Source organism: Globicephala melas, chromosome 8 (assembly GCF_963455315.2).
Source record: "Globicephala melas chromosome 8, mGloMel1.2, whole genome shotgun sequence".
Lineage (NCBI taxonomy): Eukaryota > Metazoa > Chordata > Mammalia > Artiodactyla > Delphinidae > Globicephala > Globicephala melas.
The window spans coordinates 77,014,696-77,034,344 of NC_083321.1; the positions used below are offsets into that span (position 1 = coordinate 77,014,696).

At 38.1% G+C, this 19,649-nt stretch overlaps 1 protein-coding gene across 2 annotated transcripts in view; it reads left to right on the forward strand.

The window, feature by feature from the left end:
- The first annotated feature begins 620 nt into the window (after positions 1–620).
- Positions 621–19,649, forward strand: part of CFAP300 (cilia and flagella associated protein 300) — a 28,916-nt gene continuing 9,887 nt past the window's right edge. For both annotated transcript variants that reach the window (XM_030883670.2, XM_060304472.1), the window contains exons 1-4: positions 621–730; positions 940–1,021; positions 12,497–12,572; positions 17,845–18,011. In XM_030883670.2, the coding sequence (XP_030739530.1) occupies positions 621–730; positions 940–1,021; positions 12,497–12,572; positions 17,845–18,011 (435 nt within the window). The remainder of the gene's footprint in view (positions 731–939; positions 1,022–12,496; positions 12,573–17,844; positions 18,012–19,649) is intronic.

Sequence of the window (19,649 nt, forward strand, 5' to 3'; positions counted from 1 at the left end):
ATAGGAAATAAGAAATATGTGTTTCTATTAAACAGCACGTTGTACTGTAGTGTATATGGAAAATTACTTTAGCCTTCAGATGTAACTTTTGAAGAAAAAAAAAAAAAGTCGGATGGTAAAAGAATAGTTTCCCAAGTAGTCATGATAGTTAAACCTAATTAATTAACCTAAGTAATTCAGAGTAACTTTTTATTCAGAAATGTTTGAGTCACTAAACTTAGATAGCTATAAATCTAAGATTACACCGTTTGAGACTAAGAAATTAACCCACGCGGCGTAATTATTATCGAGTTAATTTCAACAAGTATGTACTGGCAATTTTTCTCCGCCCCCAACCCCTAGTTTCCAGCACCGCTAACATGGCGTGAAGGAGCGAAAGTGACGGTAATTGAGGCAGAAGCTGCGGTGGCGGCGCCCCGAAACCCCAAGGGGGATTCTTTCTCCGCTAGTTGCAGCCGGGCCGGGAGGCGAGTCTCCTCGGCCTAGGTAGACCCGTGGCCCCGCCCCACTCTGCCCCCGCCCCCGAAGTGTCGGGCCCACCCAACGGCCGCCGCGTTGCTATGGAAACCACCCCCGCGTTGCTATGGAAACGACCGTCGCTCCGCGCAGCCAATACAGAGATGGCGGCTGGGGAGCTGGTGCCTTTGGGCGGCTACTACTTCAGATTCCTGCCTCAGAAAACCTTCAAGTCTCTGAGCACGCCGGAGACCACCAGCCGGCTCCGCCAGTGGTGAGAGGCCGAGGGGCAGGAAGAGAAGAGCCCCTCGGTCTTCGCGCCTGCGGAGACGCGGGTCGGGCGGCGAGGCGGCCCCTTCCTGAGTGAAACCGGGAGGCAGCAGTAACAGGGGCGAGGGGCGGACTTCGTGGGTGGGACGGGCTGAATGTGCTCCCCCAGAGGATGCTACCCCTAGTCGACTGTCTTTCTCTTCTCTGCCCCAGGTCCATGCTGGGTAGAATCAAGGCGCAGGCGTTCGGATTTGACCAGACGTTTCAGGTTTATCGGAAGGATGATTTCGTTATGGTTGGTATGGGGGTTGGAGAGTCCCTTGGACCACTGCTGATTTTACATTTTTTCCCACTTCGGCATAAATTCTTGTGAAGACGCCATTACTTAATGACGTCGTTTTCTTGGAGTTTGAGAATAATAAAAAGGTTCAAATGATCAGTTTTAAGAGGAACTTTTATATTTCGTATCACCATAAATTAGCTCATCTTCAGTATCCTGCCATATAGAACTTTTCTATTTTGAAAAGTCAATCTTTCGCTAGAAAATTGGGTCTCTCTTTTAGTAGGTACACCTAATATTATCCAGCTTTATCACCAGCTTTATTTACTAGGGTTAGCTTCAAAGTACTTCTGGTTGTTTCTCGAAATCAAGTCTACCCTGTGAGTACAGGCTCTATTAGCAGTTCCAATGAAGAATTCCAGAAAAAGTCTTAAGCAGTGGCAGAGTTATTGGAATAAGTCTTTAGCTGGTAGAGGTAGCTGCTTTGAAAAGGGAAAAACTCATTTGAAGGTGCAAATTCTGGTGTGTTTGTTAAATTTCATTCACGTTATTTAAAATCCTGAAGTTTTTTAATCCTCAATTAAATGGAAAATACTGTTATGGTTTGTGATATTATTTTTGCCATTCATGCCCTTCAGGCATTGACTGTAGCATAGTTGACATAGTTTATTTACTCATTCACAAACACTTCCTGAGAGCTACCATGTGCTAGGAATTCTGTCAAGTGGTGGGGTTGCTAGAAGGAACAAGACAGACAGGAGCCTGGCTTTCAAGGATCTTACAGACCCGTGGCAAGACTGCCAACAAATAAAAAAATCAGATCATCTCATACAGAATGATAGTGCAGTGAAGAAAATATTAGCCTAGTTAAGAAACCAAAATATTTACTGTGAGGGAAATTAGTTTCCCAGGGCTGCTGTAGCAAAGTACCACAAATTGGGTGGCTTAAAACAACAGAAATGTATTGTCTTACAGTTTTGCAAGCTAGAAGTCCAAAAGCAGGGTTATGCTCTCTCTGAAATCTATAGGGACAAATCCTTCCTTACCTCTTCCTAGCTTCTCATGGTTGCCAGCAGTCCTTGGCACTCCTTGGCTTGCAGAACTTGAATCTCTACCTCTGTCAAAGTCCCGTAGCGCTCTCTCATCATGTGTCCATGACTGTGTCTCTTCTCTTTTTATAACAACACCAGTCATTTCGAATTAAGAGCCCACCCTACTCCAGTATAACCTCATTTTAACTAATTTTATCTGCAACAACCCTGTTTCCAACTAAGGTCACTTTCTGAGGTTCCAAGAAGGACATGAATTTTGGGTAGAGGGTTGAGGGTGGAATACTCTTCAACCCTGAACAGAGGGTAAATTGGTTAAATGTCTATTTCCCTTTACCTAAGTTAGTGTTATAATGTTAATATAATATGCCACTGATGATGGCATTAGTGACATTTCTCAAATATTCATGGTAAGATTTGTATAGTTTTTAATATTTTTCATTTATGCCAGTACTGGCTCTCAAATTAATATTTTTTTAAAAGGAGATCAGGATTTTAATTTGCTGAATTTTAGAGTGCTGTACAATTTTTAATATAAGCCATTTACTCAATAAATATTTGTTGGATACTTACTGTATCCCTGCTGGGAGGTATTAAAAAGATGAAGAGACCTGATCCCAGCTTGTAAGTGATGTGTACAGTTTTGGAAGCTAGAAATGTAAAGAACTCTCTACAAGACAAAATAATTTCTATACTGGAGGATATATAAGGTGCCCTAGGCACAAGGAAAACAAAAGATCACTCAATTGGAGGGTCGTTGGTGTCAGAAAAATTTCATAGAGAAGGGTGTAGAATTAATTTGAGTTTTAATAGACACAAAGTTCTTCAACAAAATCAAAATTCATCCATAAAGCACAACAAATTTCCAAATAGCAGGCAATTTTTTTCAAACTAATTTTCAATATCTTCATGTTTATTTATCCTAATTTTTTCCTGTGAGGTAGACAGTATTATTCCCATATTTCAATTTAAAGAACTGTATTCATACAATCATTATTTTTACTCATGTAACTAATTTGGAGGAAATAAAGCACTGTGGCTAAGAGCATGGCCCAGAAGGAGATTTACCTTGAAGCTAATGAATCTTCAGGGCCCCTCACTAGCTAAAGCTCCTCACTTAGAGAATCCCCTTCCAAGGAACTCAGAGATACTCCAACAGTATGTTCACATGTTTTTGGAGTTTTTCAAAAGTAGATGTTTTGTATTCTTAGAGTCCCTAAAATCATTTATGCTTAGAGCCCTACAAAACCTGGATCCCCCGCTCATTTGGCCTCAAGTTAGCTGTCTCTGTTCAAATTCCAACTCTTGCCACTTGCTGGCTGTATGACATTGGGCAAGTTACTTAACCTTCTTCAGCCTCTGTTTACTTTTCTGCAAAATGATCACAGTGCTTGTCTTTTTGAAAATGAAAATAATGCTGAATATCTGATGGGATTATTATGAAGATTCAATGAATCATATAAAATATTTAGCAAAATGCCTGGCTCATAATAAGTGCTGTTATTGTTATTAACATTTGTATACTACTTTACAAAGTGTTTTCCCAAAGCAGTAGTGACTCCTGTGTGCCAGATTTAGCTTTCAGCACTTTTTATCCATTTATCACTAATCTTTACAACAATCTGGTAAATTTGGTGTTTTGACCCCCGTTTTACAGCTGAGGAAACTGAAGCTCAGAATGGTTAAATAATTTGTGCAGGCTTGCCCAGCAAATGGCAAAACCCAGGCCTTTGACTCCAACTTTCATTTCATTTCTACTACAAAAACTATAACTGAACAAAGGGTACTGCTTAAACTAGGATTCCAGATTATGAATTTTCCCTTTCAACTTAAAAACAAATTATGTTCCAAAAGTTTATTTGTGAGGTAGTAAGTGGATGGAAGGAAGGAAGGAAATATTCATCCAGCAAATATTTCTTTAGTTCCTAAGTCTGTACAGATGAACAATACACAGTTAAGGAAACAGACCAAAAATTGCATTGCAGAATGAGAAGTGATATAAAACATAACATGCACAAGGTACTGTAGTGGCACAAAAGAGAAAGTGGTCATTTTTGACTGAGGTGGTTAAAGGAGGGTTTCCAAAAGACAGGGCACTTGAGCTAGGGCCTGAAAGATGAGTAGGAGTTTGTCAGGTAGACAAAGTGGAATTATTTTAGACAGACGGGTGGGACGATATTGTATAAGACTTTATGTGCCATACAAAGGAGTTTAGACTTTATCTAGCTGCTGAGGAGTTGCTGAAAGGTTTTCAGCAAGACAGTAATATTTAAAGTACTGAGATCACCTGGCAGAAGTATGGAAGGTAGATTGTTAGGACTGAGTCTGGAAGCAGTGAGAACAAATTGGAAACTGTTATCCTCCAGACAGTATATGGTGATACCCTGAATTAAGACAGGGGCACCGGGATAGCCTGGAGAGACATTTATGAGAAACGTAGTACTCAAGGGCTGATAAGATAATTGAGAGTTAGGCAAAGGGCAACATGTAGGATGACCAAGTTTTTGATTTGGTTGATTAGAGTGGCCAATTTAAATACACAGAAAGTGGAAAAGAGTATATAATGAAAATGAATTCAGTTTCAGGCATGCTAAATTTGAGGTGCATACAAGTGGAAATATCCTAGATAGTTCAATATATTATCTCACTTTGAGTCTCAAGAGAAAGCTCTGGGCTTAGTATATAGTGTTGGCATCCTCACCATGGACTAGGGATAATGACAGGAATCTTCCATATGTCCTGCAAGGGACCTCCTTAATTTACAGAGTTTTCTGAAGATCCGCACAACACATTATATCTCATGACCAGACTCTGCTTACATCTCAGGACCACATACCACAGAGACTGCTAGGAACTGCAAATGTTTAGCTGAGCACATTGCTGTCCCAAATAAAATTGGGATTCCTTAAGGAAGAAGGAGAGATTTGATATTGGATCAGAAATCAGCAGTCTGCCAGATAGATGATAAAGTCAAACATCTACTTATATTTCATATTTGTGACATATAATAAACATACATTTAAACTGTGTTATATAAAATATTAGTTTAGAAATATGTTTCTACTCTAACATTTTATGAAACAAGTTTATGCAAATCTTCACATGCATTTGACATCAGTATCTTTGTTATCACTGGAACTAGTTTGTGAATCAAATATTTTTCCAAAGGATATCAGCTTTCCTAAAGCTATCTGAGATTCAGAGAATCCCTTCTAATGTCTCACTGGAAATTCTATAACGCAAAATACCATTTGTACACATTAGGGCAGGGTTTTTTGTTTTCTTTAAAAAACTTCATTCTTCAGGTATATAATTGTGATTTCAATAACAACTGTTGCTTTGAGGGGCCTTTATGAAGACTTATTTCCATTGGCTCCAGGCCAATTCACTGCAGGCCACTTAACCTACTTCCTTTCATTATGACATTTAAAATGTAATTGTAAGTGGATACCCCCCAGGGATAATTACTAAAACTGAATTAAATTCCCCCTTTTGCTGATTCTTCAGAAGACCTCTAAAAAGCATTCAGAACGAGTATTAATTGGGGTTAATTCCAGCATATGTGTATCTTTTCAAGATATGTATTACATAAATTAAAACAATTGCACAAACACTCTTTATTTGACTTTTTAAAGTTATAAGGCAACTTCCCTTTTTTCTGAAGAATAATTTGGGGGAAGACTTTTGTAATTGGGCATATATGATACCTGTAAATTGTTTACCTTTAACCTCCACCATTAGAATGTGGAGACATGAGAACAGAGACTTTGTCTTGCTTGGCATAATGTAGACATTCACAAATATTTGTTGAATGTACTAATTTTCACCCACATACCTGGTCCTCTCCACTTTTGCCTCTCATTAAACAACATTCATTCTGCCTTATTATTCATGCAAAAATTGTAAGAGTCATCTTTGATTCCTCCTTCTCCCTTTGTCCCTTCTTCTAAATATTCATTGAATCCATCCACTTCTCTCCCTCCCACTTGCTATCATTTTGACATGATAGCATTCTCATGGGAACATCAGACCTTTCTGGATTACAGTAGTACCATCCCTCCTAATCAGTCTCTTTACAGCCCCTCAATTCATCTCCACATTGCAGCAGGAATGAGCTTTTAAAAATATGACTCTAATCACATCTTTCCTCTGTTTACATCTCTTCAGGGTCTTCCAACTGCCCTTAAGCTCAAAATATTGATCAATCTAGATCAATATTAGATTAAGATAAAAAATTTTGATTTGACCTACAAGGTCCTATTTAACTCCCCAACCTCATCAGACCATCAGCCCATCAACTCTGGTCACACTGAACCTCATTACTTGTCTTCAGTGGGAAGTCCCCCTTCCATTCTCCCCTTACAGACTTGACATTTTCTTCATCTTGAAAAATAGTCTTGCCAGTGTCATGCTGGAACCAGCTCAGGACAGCCTAACTGCTAAATTTTCAGGAAGCTTTGCTGGTTGTTAAGCTTTTGGCAACTTGAAATCCACCCTGGAAATCAGCAAGTGCTACAAATCAGGGCTTTTGGCTGGGAGGAAGGGGTATTTAAGAATTTGTTAAGAATTTACCAGTATACCTTTTGCCCAGCTGACTCCTACTCACCTTTTAGATCTAAACCTAAATGTTCTTTCTGCATTAACCTTTCTTCCCAAAACCAGTAGAGTAGATCTACCTATTACGTACTCGCATTATAGCACGCTGCATTTCTTCATAACACTCATAGCGTGTTACTTAATATCTTCCCTTTTAGTCTGTAAACTCTATGAGAGCAGGGACTGCGTCCATTTGATTTTTGGAATTGTGATGTCAAGTGTACTTTCAATTGAGTGATGGGAGCAAGAGCCAGATACAGAAGAATAACTGGTAGACAGAGAAGTGAAACAAGATAGACTCCTCTTTCAAAAAGCTATTTAGGAAAAGAGAGTGACAGCTTAAAGGGAGTGTCAGAATAAGATAAATATTTACTGCAGCAATCTAAACAACAAAGAACAAAGAGTCAACAATCTTTATCAAATCCAACCCTCTCAACCCCTCTCTTCCCACAAGCCTACACAACCACCACTTCTTAGGTGACTTGTTAATGTTTGGTATATATACTTCCATACTTTTGTTTATGTTCATATAAATAGAGGTTTTATTTTGTTTTGTTTTTTCAAACATATTACTTTTAAACTACTCTTTTTACTCAAAATACTTACGGCTTTCCTTCAAATTCAATACAGTAAACGTTTATTGAGTAACTGCTAAATGCCAGGCCCTGGGGATATAGCAGTGAATAAGAAAAAAAGGATATGGAGCTTACATTCTATTCTAATACTTGCTTTTCAATAACTGCATACCATCTAGCATAGATATACTGTGTTCAACCACTTTTATTTTATTATTATTCAGCCATTTTATTCAGTCATTCTACTGATGGGCACTGAAGTTTCCAGGTTTTGACACCACAAACAATACTATTAAAAAAATTCCTTGCACATAAATCTTATCTATTGGTGGTTTCATTTTTATATGACACACACATAAAAGAGGAATTTCTTGGCTCATAAGCTATACATGTTTTTAAAGTTCAAGATAGTATCCAATACTTCCCCAAAGGTGGTAAAAATTCACACTTCCACCAGCAGTATGTAAGAGTGCATATCTTCTGGTACTCTGACCAAAACTCTTTTTATTTTTTTATCTTTTTGGCTGCACTGTGCAGCATGTGGGATCTTAGTTCCCCAACCAGGGATCAAACCCGTGTCCCCTGCAGTGGAAGCACGGAATCTTAACCACTTGACCACCAGGGAAGTCTGTTACTAGTCTTTTAAAATCTTGCCAATATAATGAGTAAAAATGATATCTTCTGGTTTTTATTTTCATTTCTCTCACTGCTCTTGAAGTTGAGCATCTTTTCATAAGTTTATTGGCTATTTGTAATTTTTACATGACTTTTTGTAGCCTTTGGCTATGTTTAAATCAGGCTGTCAGTTTTTCTTATAAATATTGGGCTTTTTTTAAGCCATTGATGTCATCCTCCCCCACCTTTTTGTTTTCTTTTTTTAATTTATTTTTGGCTGCGTTGGGTCTTCATTGCTGCACAGGCTTTCTCTAGTTGTGGCAAGCAGGAGCTACTCTTTGTTGTGGCGCGCTGGCTTCTCATTGCAGTGGTTTCTCTTGTTGCAAAGCACGGGCTCTAGGCACGCAGGCTTCAGTAGTTGTGGCACGTGGGCTCAGTAGTTGTGGCTCGCGGGCTCTAGAGCGCAGGCTCAGTAGTTGTGGCGCACGGGCTGAGTTGCTTCACTGCATGTGCGATCTTCCTGGACCAGGGTTTGAACCCGTGTCCCCTGCATTGGCAGGTGGATTCTTAACCATTGCACCACCAGGGAAGTCCCCTCCCCCACCTTTTAAATCATATTTGTTGCAAATATTTCCTCCCAGTCTATTGTTTTTTTTTTTCTTTACTACTCATCATGGACATCATTATGTTTTCTGACTGCCCAACACTTCTTGAACATACATGTGATTTGGAGTGATTTCCACCTTTCATTTTTTAGGAAGTCCGAAGTGGAATCCAAAACACTTGCCTGTTTTTAGGTATAATTGACATGATATTATATTAGTTTCAGGTATACAACATAATGATTTGATATTAGTATGTACTGCGAAATGATCACCACAGTAAGTCTAGTTATCATCTGTCACCATACAGAGTTACAAAATTTCTTGTGATGAGAACTTTTAAATTTTATTCTCTTAGCAATTTTCAAATATGCAGTACAGGGCTTCCCTGGTGGCGCAGTGGTTGAGAGTCTGCCTGCCGATGCAGGGGACACGGGTTCGTGCCCCGGTCCGGGAAGATCCCACATGCCGCAGAGTGGCTGGGCCCATGAGCCATGGCCGCTGAGCCTGCACATCCGGAGCCTGTGCTCCACAATGGGAAAGGCCACAACAGTGAGAGGCCCGTGTACCATCAAAAAATATATATATATATATATTTATATATATATATATATATGCAGTACAGTATTATTAATTATAGTCACCATGCTGTCCATTACATACCTATAACTTACTTATTTTGTAACTGGAAGTTTGTACCTCTTCAACCCCTTCACCCGTTTCATTCACCTCCCAGCCCTTCTCTCTGGCAACAACCAGTGTGCTTTCTGTATCTATTTGTTTGGTTTGGTTTGTTCTGTTTTTTTAGATTCTACATATAAGTGAAACGATGGAGTATTTGTCTTTCTCTGTCTGACATTTCATTTAACATAATACCCTCAAGGTCCATCTATGTTGTTGCAAATGGCAAGTTTTCATTCTTTTTTATGACTAAGTAGTATTCCTGTGTATGTGTGTGTGTGTGTACACCACAACTTCTTTATCCATTCATTCACCTATGGACATTTAGGTCATTTAGGTTGTTTCCATATCTTGGCTATTGTGAATAATGCTGCAATGAAATAGGGATGCATATAGCTTTTTTGATGTGGACCATTTTTAAAGTCTTTATTGAATTTGTTACCATATTGCTTCTGTTTTATGTTTTGGTTTTTTGGCCCTGAGGCATGTGGTATCTTAGTTCCCCGACCAGGGATCAAACCCACACCCCCTGCATTGGAAGGTGAGGTCTTAACCACTAGACCGACAGGGAAGTCCCTATAGCTTTTTGAATTAGAGTTTTGTATTCTTTGGATAAATACTCAGAAGTGGAGTTGCTGGATAATATGGTAGTTCTATTTTTTTATTTTTTGAGGAACCTCCATACTGTTTTCCGTAGTAGATGCACAAATTCATATTCCCACCAACAGTGCATGAGGGTTCCCTTTTCTTCACATCCTTGCTAACACTTGTTATTTCTTGTCTTTTTGTTGATAGCTATTCTAACAGGTGTGAAGTGATACCTCATTGTGGTTTTGATTTGCATTTCCCTGATGATTAATGTTGAGCATCTTTTCATGTGCCTGTTCACCATCTGTTTGTCTTCTTTGGAAAAATGTCTATTCAGATTCTCTGCCCATTTTTTAAACAGATTTTTAGGAGTTTTGTTGTTGTTATTGAGCTGTATGAGTTCCTTATGTACTTTGGATATTAACCCCTTATCAGATATATGATTTGCAAATATTTTGCCTGTTCAGTAGGTTGCCTTTTCATTTTGTTGATGGTTTCCTTCACTGTGTAATACTTGCCTCTTTTGCACTCAGAGCACAAACCTGGGATCTAGGGCTACCAACCAGATTTATCAGTGCAAAACAAGTTTTTGAAAAGTGAGCAACTTAAGGAAAGAGGTACACACAGAATCCTGAATTTTTATGGCAAAGGTGGTAGCAAAGGCATCCAGCTTTCAGTTAGGGCAGTCCTGGAACAGCAGTAGCCTTGGTGAGGAAAGGATCATGGTAGCTCTTTTTAGTGCTTGATGGGACTATAAGCAAGGATGACTGTTTCCTCATCAGGGCAGTTCTACATATGATTTTGTGTTATTCTGAGGGCCCAGCACTTAACCCACTTAACCTGATTCTCTACATCTCCTGATAATTAGGCAGTAGACTGCCTAAGATACTTTTAATAAGTTTCTCTTCAGATCTTTTCAGCCAGAGTCAACTGCTGGTGCCTGGAAATAAAACTCTTGGCTACTTTTATTTCTTTTGCCATACAGAAAGTTTTCATTTTTTAAGAAGTGAAATTTATCACTTTTCTATGTGCGCTTGGATAGAATTAAATTGACAATTACGTTTAGATTTAGATTTAGTTGGGGAGAGTGGAAGCAGTGATTACTTACTTAAGTGGTGCTGGGAAAACTGGACAGCTACATGTAAAATAATGAAATTAGAATACTCCCTAACACCATACACAAAGATAAACTCAAAATGCATTACAGACCTAGATGTAAGACTGGACACTATAAAACTCTTAGAGGAAAACATAGGAAGAACACACTTTGACATAAATCACAGCAAGATCTTTTTTGATCCACCTCCTATAGTAATGGAAATAAAAACAAAAATAAACAAATGGGACCTAATGAAACTTAAAAGCTTTTGCACAGTAAAGGAAACCATAAACAAGACGAAAAGACAACCCTCAGAATGGGAGAAAATATTTGCAAACGAATCAACAGACAAAGGATTAATCTCCAAAATATAGAAACAGCTCATGCAACTCAATATTAAAAAAACAAACAACCCAATCCAAAAATGGGCAGAAGACCTAAATAGACATTTCTCCAAAGAAGATATACAGATGACCAAGAAGCACATGAGAAGCTGCTCAACATCATTAATTATTACAGAAATGCAAATCAAAACTACAATGAGGTCTCACCTCACACCAGTTAGAATGGGCATCATCAGAAAATCTACAAACAACAAATGCTGGAGAAGGTATGGAGAAAAGGGAACCCTCTTGCACTGTTGGTGGGAATGTAAATTGATACAGCCACTATGGAGAACAGTATGAAGGTTCCTTAAAAATCTAAAAATAGAATTACCATATGACCCAGCAATCCCACTACTGGGCATATACCCAGAGAAAACCATAATTCAAAAAGACACATGCTCCCCAATGTTCATTGCAGCACTATTTACAATAGTCAGGTCATGGAAGCAACCTAAATGCCTATTGACAGACGAATGGATAAAGAAGATGTGGTATATATATACAATGGAATATTACTCAGCCATGAAAAGGAACGAAATTGGGTCATTTGTAGAGATGTGGATGCATCTAGAGACCGTCATACAGAGTGAAGTAAGTCAGAAAGAGAAAAACAAATATCATATATTAACACATATATGTGGAACTTAGAAAATGGTACAGATGAACTGGTTTGCAGGGCAGAAATAGAGACACAGATGTAGAGGACAAACGTATGGACACCAAGCGGGGAAAGCAGTGGGGGTTTGGGGTGGTGGTGTGATGAATTGGGAGAATTGGACTGACATGTATACACTGATGTGTATAAAATGGATGACTTATAAGAAAGAACCTGCTGTGTAAAAATATTAAAAAAATTTTAAAAAGAAGTGGAATTTATCACTTTTCTATGTGCCCCTTGGATAGAATTAAATTGACAATTAGATTTAGATTTAGTTGGGGAGAGTGGAAGCAGTGATTACTTACATCAGCTAACTGGGAGAACAAGGTTGAAAGAAAACAAAATTTTCGAACATTATATAACCTCTTACTTTTCACTGTAAATCATTACTTTCTATTTATTAAATTAGTCCCAAAGGTATCTACTTGGACATAACAGTATTGTTCATACTGTTCCAACTTGAAGGTAACAGAACTTCATTTCTTTATGAAACATTTATTGCTTAAGACATTTTAGCAATTTAAAATTATCCTTCCCCAATTTAAATTAAATGAGATTTTACTATAGTTATTTAAGAAGTTAATTCTTATTACTGTTTATAATAATATATCTAACTTGTTCCCCTCAAATTTGTATTTTAGGCTTTTTTTAAAGATCCAAATGTTATTCCCAATTTGAAGTTACTTTCAGATTCTTCTGGACAGTGGATTACATTAGGTAAACAAAATTTATTTTCATCTCTTCAGATTACTATTTTACTATTATAACAAAATTTTACCTCAGGAATTTTCATTATTAAAATATAAATTGTGAATAATGACTCATTTGCTTGACAACATCAAAGTCAAATATTATCAACTGTGCCAGGCCTGCCCTGCATCATTCTCCTGGTAGTGCACTGCTGCTATCCTGGCTTAACACTTAAGAGCAACTTTTCACTCTTTACATTTGTTTGGAAAGTATTTATTGTGCACCTTTCATGGACTCTGACAGATGGCAGGGAACATAAAGGTGAGTAAGAGAAAATGTGTACTCAAGGAACTCACTGATATATTTTAAAATATGTGCAATAGTGTATCAAAGGTGCTAACATAGCAATGGGAGCAAAAGGAAGGGATTGGTCAATTCTACCCAGTGGGAAAAGCTCAGGTAAGATTCCACAGATGTGCGGATGCGTGGGCAAAATCTCAGCTGGGTCAGGGGAATGAATTTCTGGCAGCCACCATGGAACAGTCTTTAAAAATAATATATTAAATCATGGAGGAGAGAGTCTTAAATTCTCAAAAGGAGAACTTCATATAGATAATATTTTCATAGTACGTTGAAACACAGCTAGAAATCTTTAAAGAAAATTACCCAAACATTTAAACACTTAATAACACTCAAATCTCTTAAATAACTCTCAGGTCAAGGAATAAATTAGAGTTAACAGAAAACTATTTTGAAAACAGAAACATGAACACTGTATTTGAAAATTTAGGTTGAGCCCTCTTAACAGAATAAGTTATCATTCCAATTAGAAGAAGAATCTGGTTGGTAATGTGAATATGTGCTCAAGAAAATGTAAGTTGATTTTAAATTAGATGGGGTTGTTTTGGTAAATTCTTACAACGTATTTTCATGGAACTCTAGTGGCCTTACACAAAAATAACTTTTCATGAAGTATTAGTCAAGCACAAGTTTACAAACAGTTCATGATGTTGGACTTAGTAGGTCAAATTTTATTGATCTTGGCTAAAGACCACTGCAAAATTTATAGAACAAAATGTTAGTACAGTGTGATCTTCAGACTACTTACAAAGTTAAACTGAGTACCTAAGCAAATATATTTACCATTTCCAAATCTTCAAAAGGAAATAATCAGAGTCACGTATCATAGTGTTTACAAACCATGTTTACAATAACTTCAGTAAACTCATTTACAAAAGATAACGTTCATTGAAATAGGCATTCTACCTTCCCCCATTTTGGTACATACTTCACAAAACAGCACTGACTTTTTTCTAATTTTTGTAAAAGGCACTGCAAAAAGAAACGTTCTAAAATTCCACATGTACTTGACAGAACCAATTAGAAGTACTCTGAAAAATAGAAGAAGAGGTAGCACTCCATTTCAGGAACAGAAGTTTCTAGTGGATTGCTTGTACTCTTCCATTAACTTGTTTTTAATCTCCTCCTATTTGCTTTTCTTCTTCTTTTTCTCATATATCGGTCATCTTCTCTCTAATTTTACTCTAGGGGCCTTTATAAGCATAAGAAATAGCTTTTGTTTAATGAGAGAAAAGACATTTTTCAAGCAAGTGAACCAGGTTTAAATAGAATGATGATGGAATCTCCTTCACTACTGGCTACACTGCCTACGTTGCCAATTGTTGGTGCTGATATATCCTTTCAGCCAGCTGCCACGGCCCCCTTCTTTTAGACATACTTTGCCCTTCTTTGGCTGACGTGTAATGGGTGCTTCCTATGTGCTCAGCTAAGGGCATTATGCACATTTACCTCCTTTAATTCTCAAAACAACTCTGAGAGAGGTATTATTGTATGTTCCTATTTCAAAAATGAGGGGTCAGAGGCATGAGCTAAGTAACTTGTGCAGTTTTACATAGCTGGCCAGGTGGAGTTGAGATTCAAATCCAGGCTCTAGAACTCATCTTGCCTCTGTCACTTCCACATTAACGGGGTTTCCAGAAAAGCACCGACTTGGACACTAAATAAAAAGGAGCTATCCAGTGTATTGTAATGCTAGTATTGAGGGGGAAAAAACAATACATTCTTAACTTTCTGTGTGATCTTAGTGATGCATTGTAAAACTTATAAATGCTGGAGACACAATTTAACCAAATTTCTACATAACAGAGAGTGTGTGCTATGCACTGGATTGTGTCCCCTCCCAAATTCTTATATTGAAGCCTTAACTCCTGATGTGACAGTATTTGGAGATGAGGTCTTTGGGAGATTTCAGGTTTAGATAAGGTCTTGAGAGGCCCTCATGATGGGATTAGTGTTCTTATAAGAGTCTGTCACATGTGGACACAGCTAGAAGGCAGCCATTTGCAAGCCAGGAAGAGAGTCCTCACCAGGAACTAAATCAGCTGACATCTTGATTCTAGACTTCCCACCCTATAGAACTGTGGAAAAATAAATGTCTGTTGTTTAAACTACCCAGTCTATAGTATTTTGTGATAGCAGCCCAAGCAGACTAATACAGATTTTGGTACCAAGTGGAGTGCTTCTGTAAAAAGCACCTAAAAATGTGGAAGTAGCATTGAAATTGTGTAATGGTTATAGTCTGTAAGAGTCTTGAGGTGCATGCTAGAATATGGATGTTAAGGTTGATTCTGGTGAGGTCTCAGATGGAAATGAGGAACATGGCATTCGAAACTGGAAGGAAAGCAGTCCTTGTTATAAAATGGCAGAGAACTTGGCTGAACTGTGTTCTAGTGCTTTTGTGGAAAATAGAACTTGTAAGTGGTAAAATTAATATTTGCTGAGGAGATTTCTAAGCAAAGTATTGATGGAGTGGCTTGTTTCCTCCTGAATGGTTATAGTAAAATATGGAAGGAGAGAGATGAATTGAAGAAGGAATTGTTAAGCGGAATGGAACCAGAAATTGAAGATTTGGAAAATTCTCAGCATATCCATATTGCAGAAAATGAGAAAGCTTGTTCTGAAGAGAACACTAAGCGTGTCCTTGAGCAACCATTTGATAAAGAGATCATGGGTGCAACTTATTGGCTTAATCAGCCATTTCAGCAAAAGCCAGATATAGAGATGGGATTGTACCAGCAAAGACACTGCCAGCTTGAACTAAAGGGGACAGAAAAAAATGAGACAAAATGAAGGCTATCAGACTTTTTAGATCCTACAGGCCCAGACCATGGAGCCACTCAACTGTAAGCATGTGCTATTCTTCAAGAAAAGAGAAAGACTGAGAAGGCAATTTAGAGATCATCAGGGTCACCCCCTCAGTTTCAACAGCACACTTCCTTGGAGGAAGAACCGCCCCAGTAGGTATGGAAAGCAGAACATTGAACCAAAGAGGATTATTCTTGAGACTTAAAGTCTAATGGAATTTGCCTTGCCAAGTTCTAGGCTTGCTTGGGACCATCACCCCTATCTTCTTTCCTATTTCTCCCTTTTGGAATGTAAACGTCTATCCTATGCCTATCTCACCACTGTATTTTGGAAGCATGTAACTTGTCTTGTTTTGCAGGTTCTTAGCTGGAGAGGAATTTTGCCTCAGGATGAATTGTACCTCAACTCTCACCCATATCTGATTTAGATGATATTTAGATGAGACTTTGGACTTTAGGGTTGATGCTGGAATGAGTTAAGACTTTTGGGGCTGTTGGGATAGAATCAATGTATTTTTCATGTGAGAAGGACATGAATTTGGGGGTCCAGGAGCAGAAGGCTGTGGACTGGATTGTGTCCCTTCAAAATTCATATGTTGAGGTCCTCCTAACCCCACCCATGACCTCATCTAACCCTAATTACTTCCCCAAAGACTCCATCTCAAAATACCATCACTTTGGGGGTTAGGGCTTTAACATATGAATTTTGGAGGGACACAATTCAGTCCACAGCAAGTTCTGTTTCTATGTTTCAGATTAAGTGGTTTAAATTCAATTACCTTCTCTCACCATCCACACCCTCCTGCCACTCCCCAAATCAGACCTAGGGTAGATTTATTAAAATGGCATGTTGCCCAATGTCAGTCCCTCATCCTATGGCCAACAACCCATCTTTGAAAATTGTCTGGCTTTATACGGCTCTTGTTCTTTGGTCTTCCAATATTACTCAGACCTACTCTGTCATTTTCTAGGGTCTTCTTTTTACTTTAATCTTCCAAAGGATTTTGCTTCTAGAACAAAAGGAGCTTTTCTTAGCAGCATATCTTTTGCAATAACTGAGGCATGCACAGTTCTTGGCTCCAGGCATTCTTCTTGCCTCCACACTAGCCCAGCTCAGGATCAGAATGAGAGCGACAGGTCCTAGCAAGACTCTGGGTGGACAGCCAGAGGAAGGAAGTGCAAATAATCACCAACATTACTCTTCTCAAGCTCAAATTGCTTCTCAGGTCAGAGATCCAGCAAATATATTGGGGAGAGGACACACCATATCTAAGTCTGCAATCGTCCTAGAACTTTGAACAAGGAGAACTCCACCCCTTTATATCTGAGTGAGTGCGTGTGCGTATCTAGGTGCATAAAGGAGAGAAACCGATTGAGTGACTCACTGAGGCAATAATAAAAGTATTCACCTGAATCTTTATGTCTTTTTGCAATTTAATAGAACCTCTAGTAACAGAAAATCCATTCCTGAAAGACACATTCAGGAAATAAATGGGGGGGGGGGTGTTGGTGTGGAAATGGGAAGAACTAGAGCTACAAGAGAAAAATAGAACACCATGATTTCAAATTTCTCTAACACTTGTAATAACTTGATTAGGGCCTGGTTTGAAATTTACCTTGATTTGGAAAACCTTTTTTTTGTAATAAACACTATAAGTGAGATCACAAGGGAGAAATTTTTAAATGGAGAGAAACATTTTCAAAATACCCTCAGTGACTTTAGAAACATCCTTACTTATGTTAATTAAAATTTTTGTAATATGAATTATTAAGCATAATACAAATCCAAAATCATATGAAGCAATTTCTATGTTTTATAGGCAATTCTGATATATACATTAAAACTGATCTAAGAACCTCCTACTACACAATAAATATTTCATTTTCAAGTATTTTTTAATTTACATATCCTTCATCTAGGCCTGAAATGGTAAAATTTTGTTATCAACTTTTAATAATTAATAAAAATAAACAACCTGCAAAATAAGAATTTAATAAAATCCCTAAACTAATGTGTCTTTTAAATATATCAAAACATACGTTGTATTTGATTACTTCTTAGAATCTCTGCAGAGTGATATTTGTTTTGGCAATAATTGAGAGTACTAAATTAATTTTTATATCTCTTTATTCAGGAACTGAAGTGAAAAAAATTGAAGCTATAAACGTTCCTTGCACACAGCTTTCAATGTCATTTTTTAATCCGTTATATGATGAAGATATTGTACGAGAGAATGGACATATTGTTAAATGTTTAGATTCTTTTTGTGATCCCTTCCTTATTTCTGATGAATTACGAAAAGTAAGTACAGAATTTTAAATTTTCACAATAGAATTTCATTTCAGGAAATGCTTAATGTCAAAAACTTTTGCCTGCCTGAAACCCATAAATTACCTCTTATCAATGAATAATGATCAGTCATAATCATTACCCGGGTAGGTTTCTTCTTGGATGGCACTTTTCTTACCAACTTGATTATGTGTGTATTTCATTAGTTCTCAGTGGGCTTCTACTGACATCTAATGGGTAGAGGCCAGGGATGCTGCTAAGCATCATGCCATGCACAGGACAGTCCCTACAGCAAAGTTATCTGGCCCAAAATGTAGTGCTGAGGTCAAGAAACTCTGGCCGATTTAATTGATGACTATTTTTCTTCAATATTTTCTCTTAACATATCAAATGAATATTTAAAAACATCCCTGGAGGGAAATAATCTTTTAATCTCATTGCTGAGATCAAAAAGGCATTTGATTAACTAAGTTAACTTTTGTTTTAATGAGAGGCATACTGAACTTGGCATCAGAAGACATGGATTATTTTCCTAATTCCTGATTTATTATTTACAAGATAATAATAACCTTAGGCAAGTCATTCAATATCTTGAGCCTCAAGATCTTATCTGTACAATATGGAAATTAAAATGCCCATTCTACCTTCTTCCTAAAATTGTTGAGAAAGCATTTTATGAAATGCTGTTAAAATGAAATATCATCATTATTATTATTTTAATTGATGAGAAAGAGTATTTACAAAACGGTCAAAAATTAGGGCTATCAAATAGATGTAGGTTCAAATCTAGGCTCTGTCACTTTAATAACTGTCATACTTAACCTCTCTAAGCTTCAGTTTCTTCATATATGAAATAGGAATAATGTAAGAATTATGTGACATAATGCATTTAAAGTGCTTTACAGAATACTCAGCACTTAGTAAGATTTCAATAATATGAACTACTACTAATTACTATTATTATTATTATTATACATTAAGAGAGAAGGAAGATGTACAAGTCTAATGTATTACAAATGCAGATAGAAATGAAACAGGGAGGCAACTGATACATCGTTCTGGACACAGGAATCTTGTCTGTAGGGGACGAGGGAGCATCCAGCCAGTCCATACATTGATCTTCACTAAGACAGTACCTAAAAGGACTCACTCCTACACCATCACTTCTACAGAGAGAGCCTCAGCAATGACGTTTGTTTGTTTGCGTTACGCGGGCCTCTCACTGTTGTGGCCTCTCCCATTGCGGAGCACAGGCTCCGGACGCGCAGGCTCAGCGGCCATGGCTCACGGGCCCAGCCGCTCCGCGGAATGTGGGATCTTCCTGGAAGGGGGCGCGAACCCGTGTCCCCTGCAGCGGCAGACAAACTCTCAACCACTGCGCCACCAGGGAAGCCCAGCAATGACGTTTTAAAAGGAGGATTTGTGGGACTTCCCTGGCTGTCCGGTGGTTGAGACTCCGTGCTTCCAATGCAGGGGGCACGACTTCGATTCCTGGTTGGGGAACTAGGATGCGGCGCGGCCAAAAAATAAAAATAAAAGGAGGGTTTGCTCTTCACCAGAATACCCTGCAAAACTGCCTCCCGCTTATTTATTGCCATGAGTAGCACCTCTATTCAGGAAGGGCCGGGGCTCGGTGTTTTTTGCTGATTG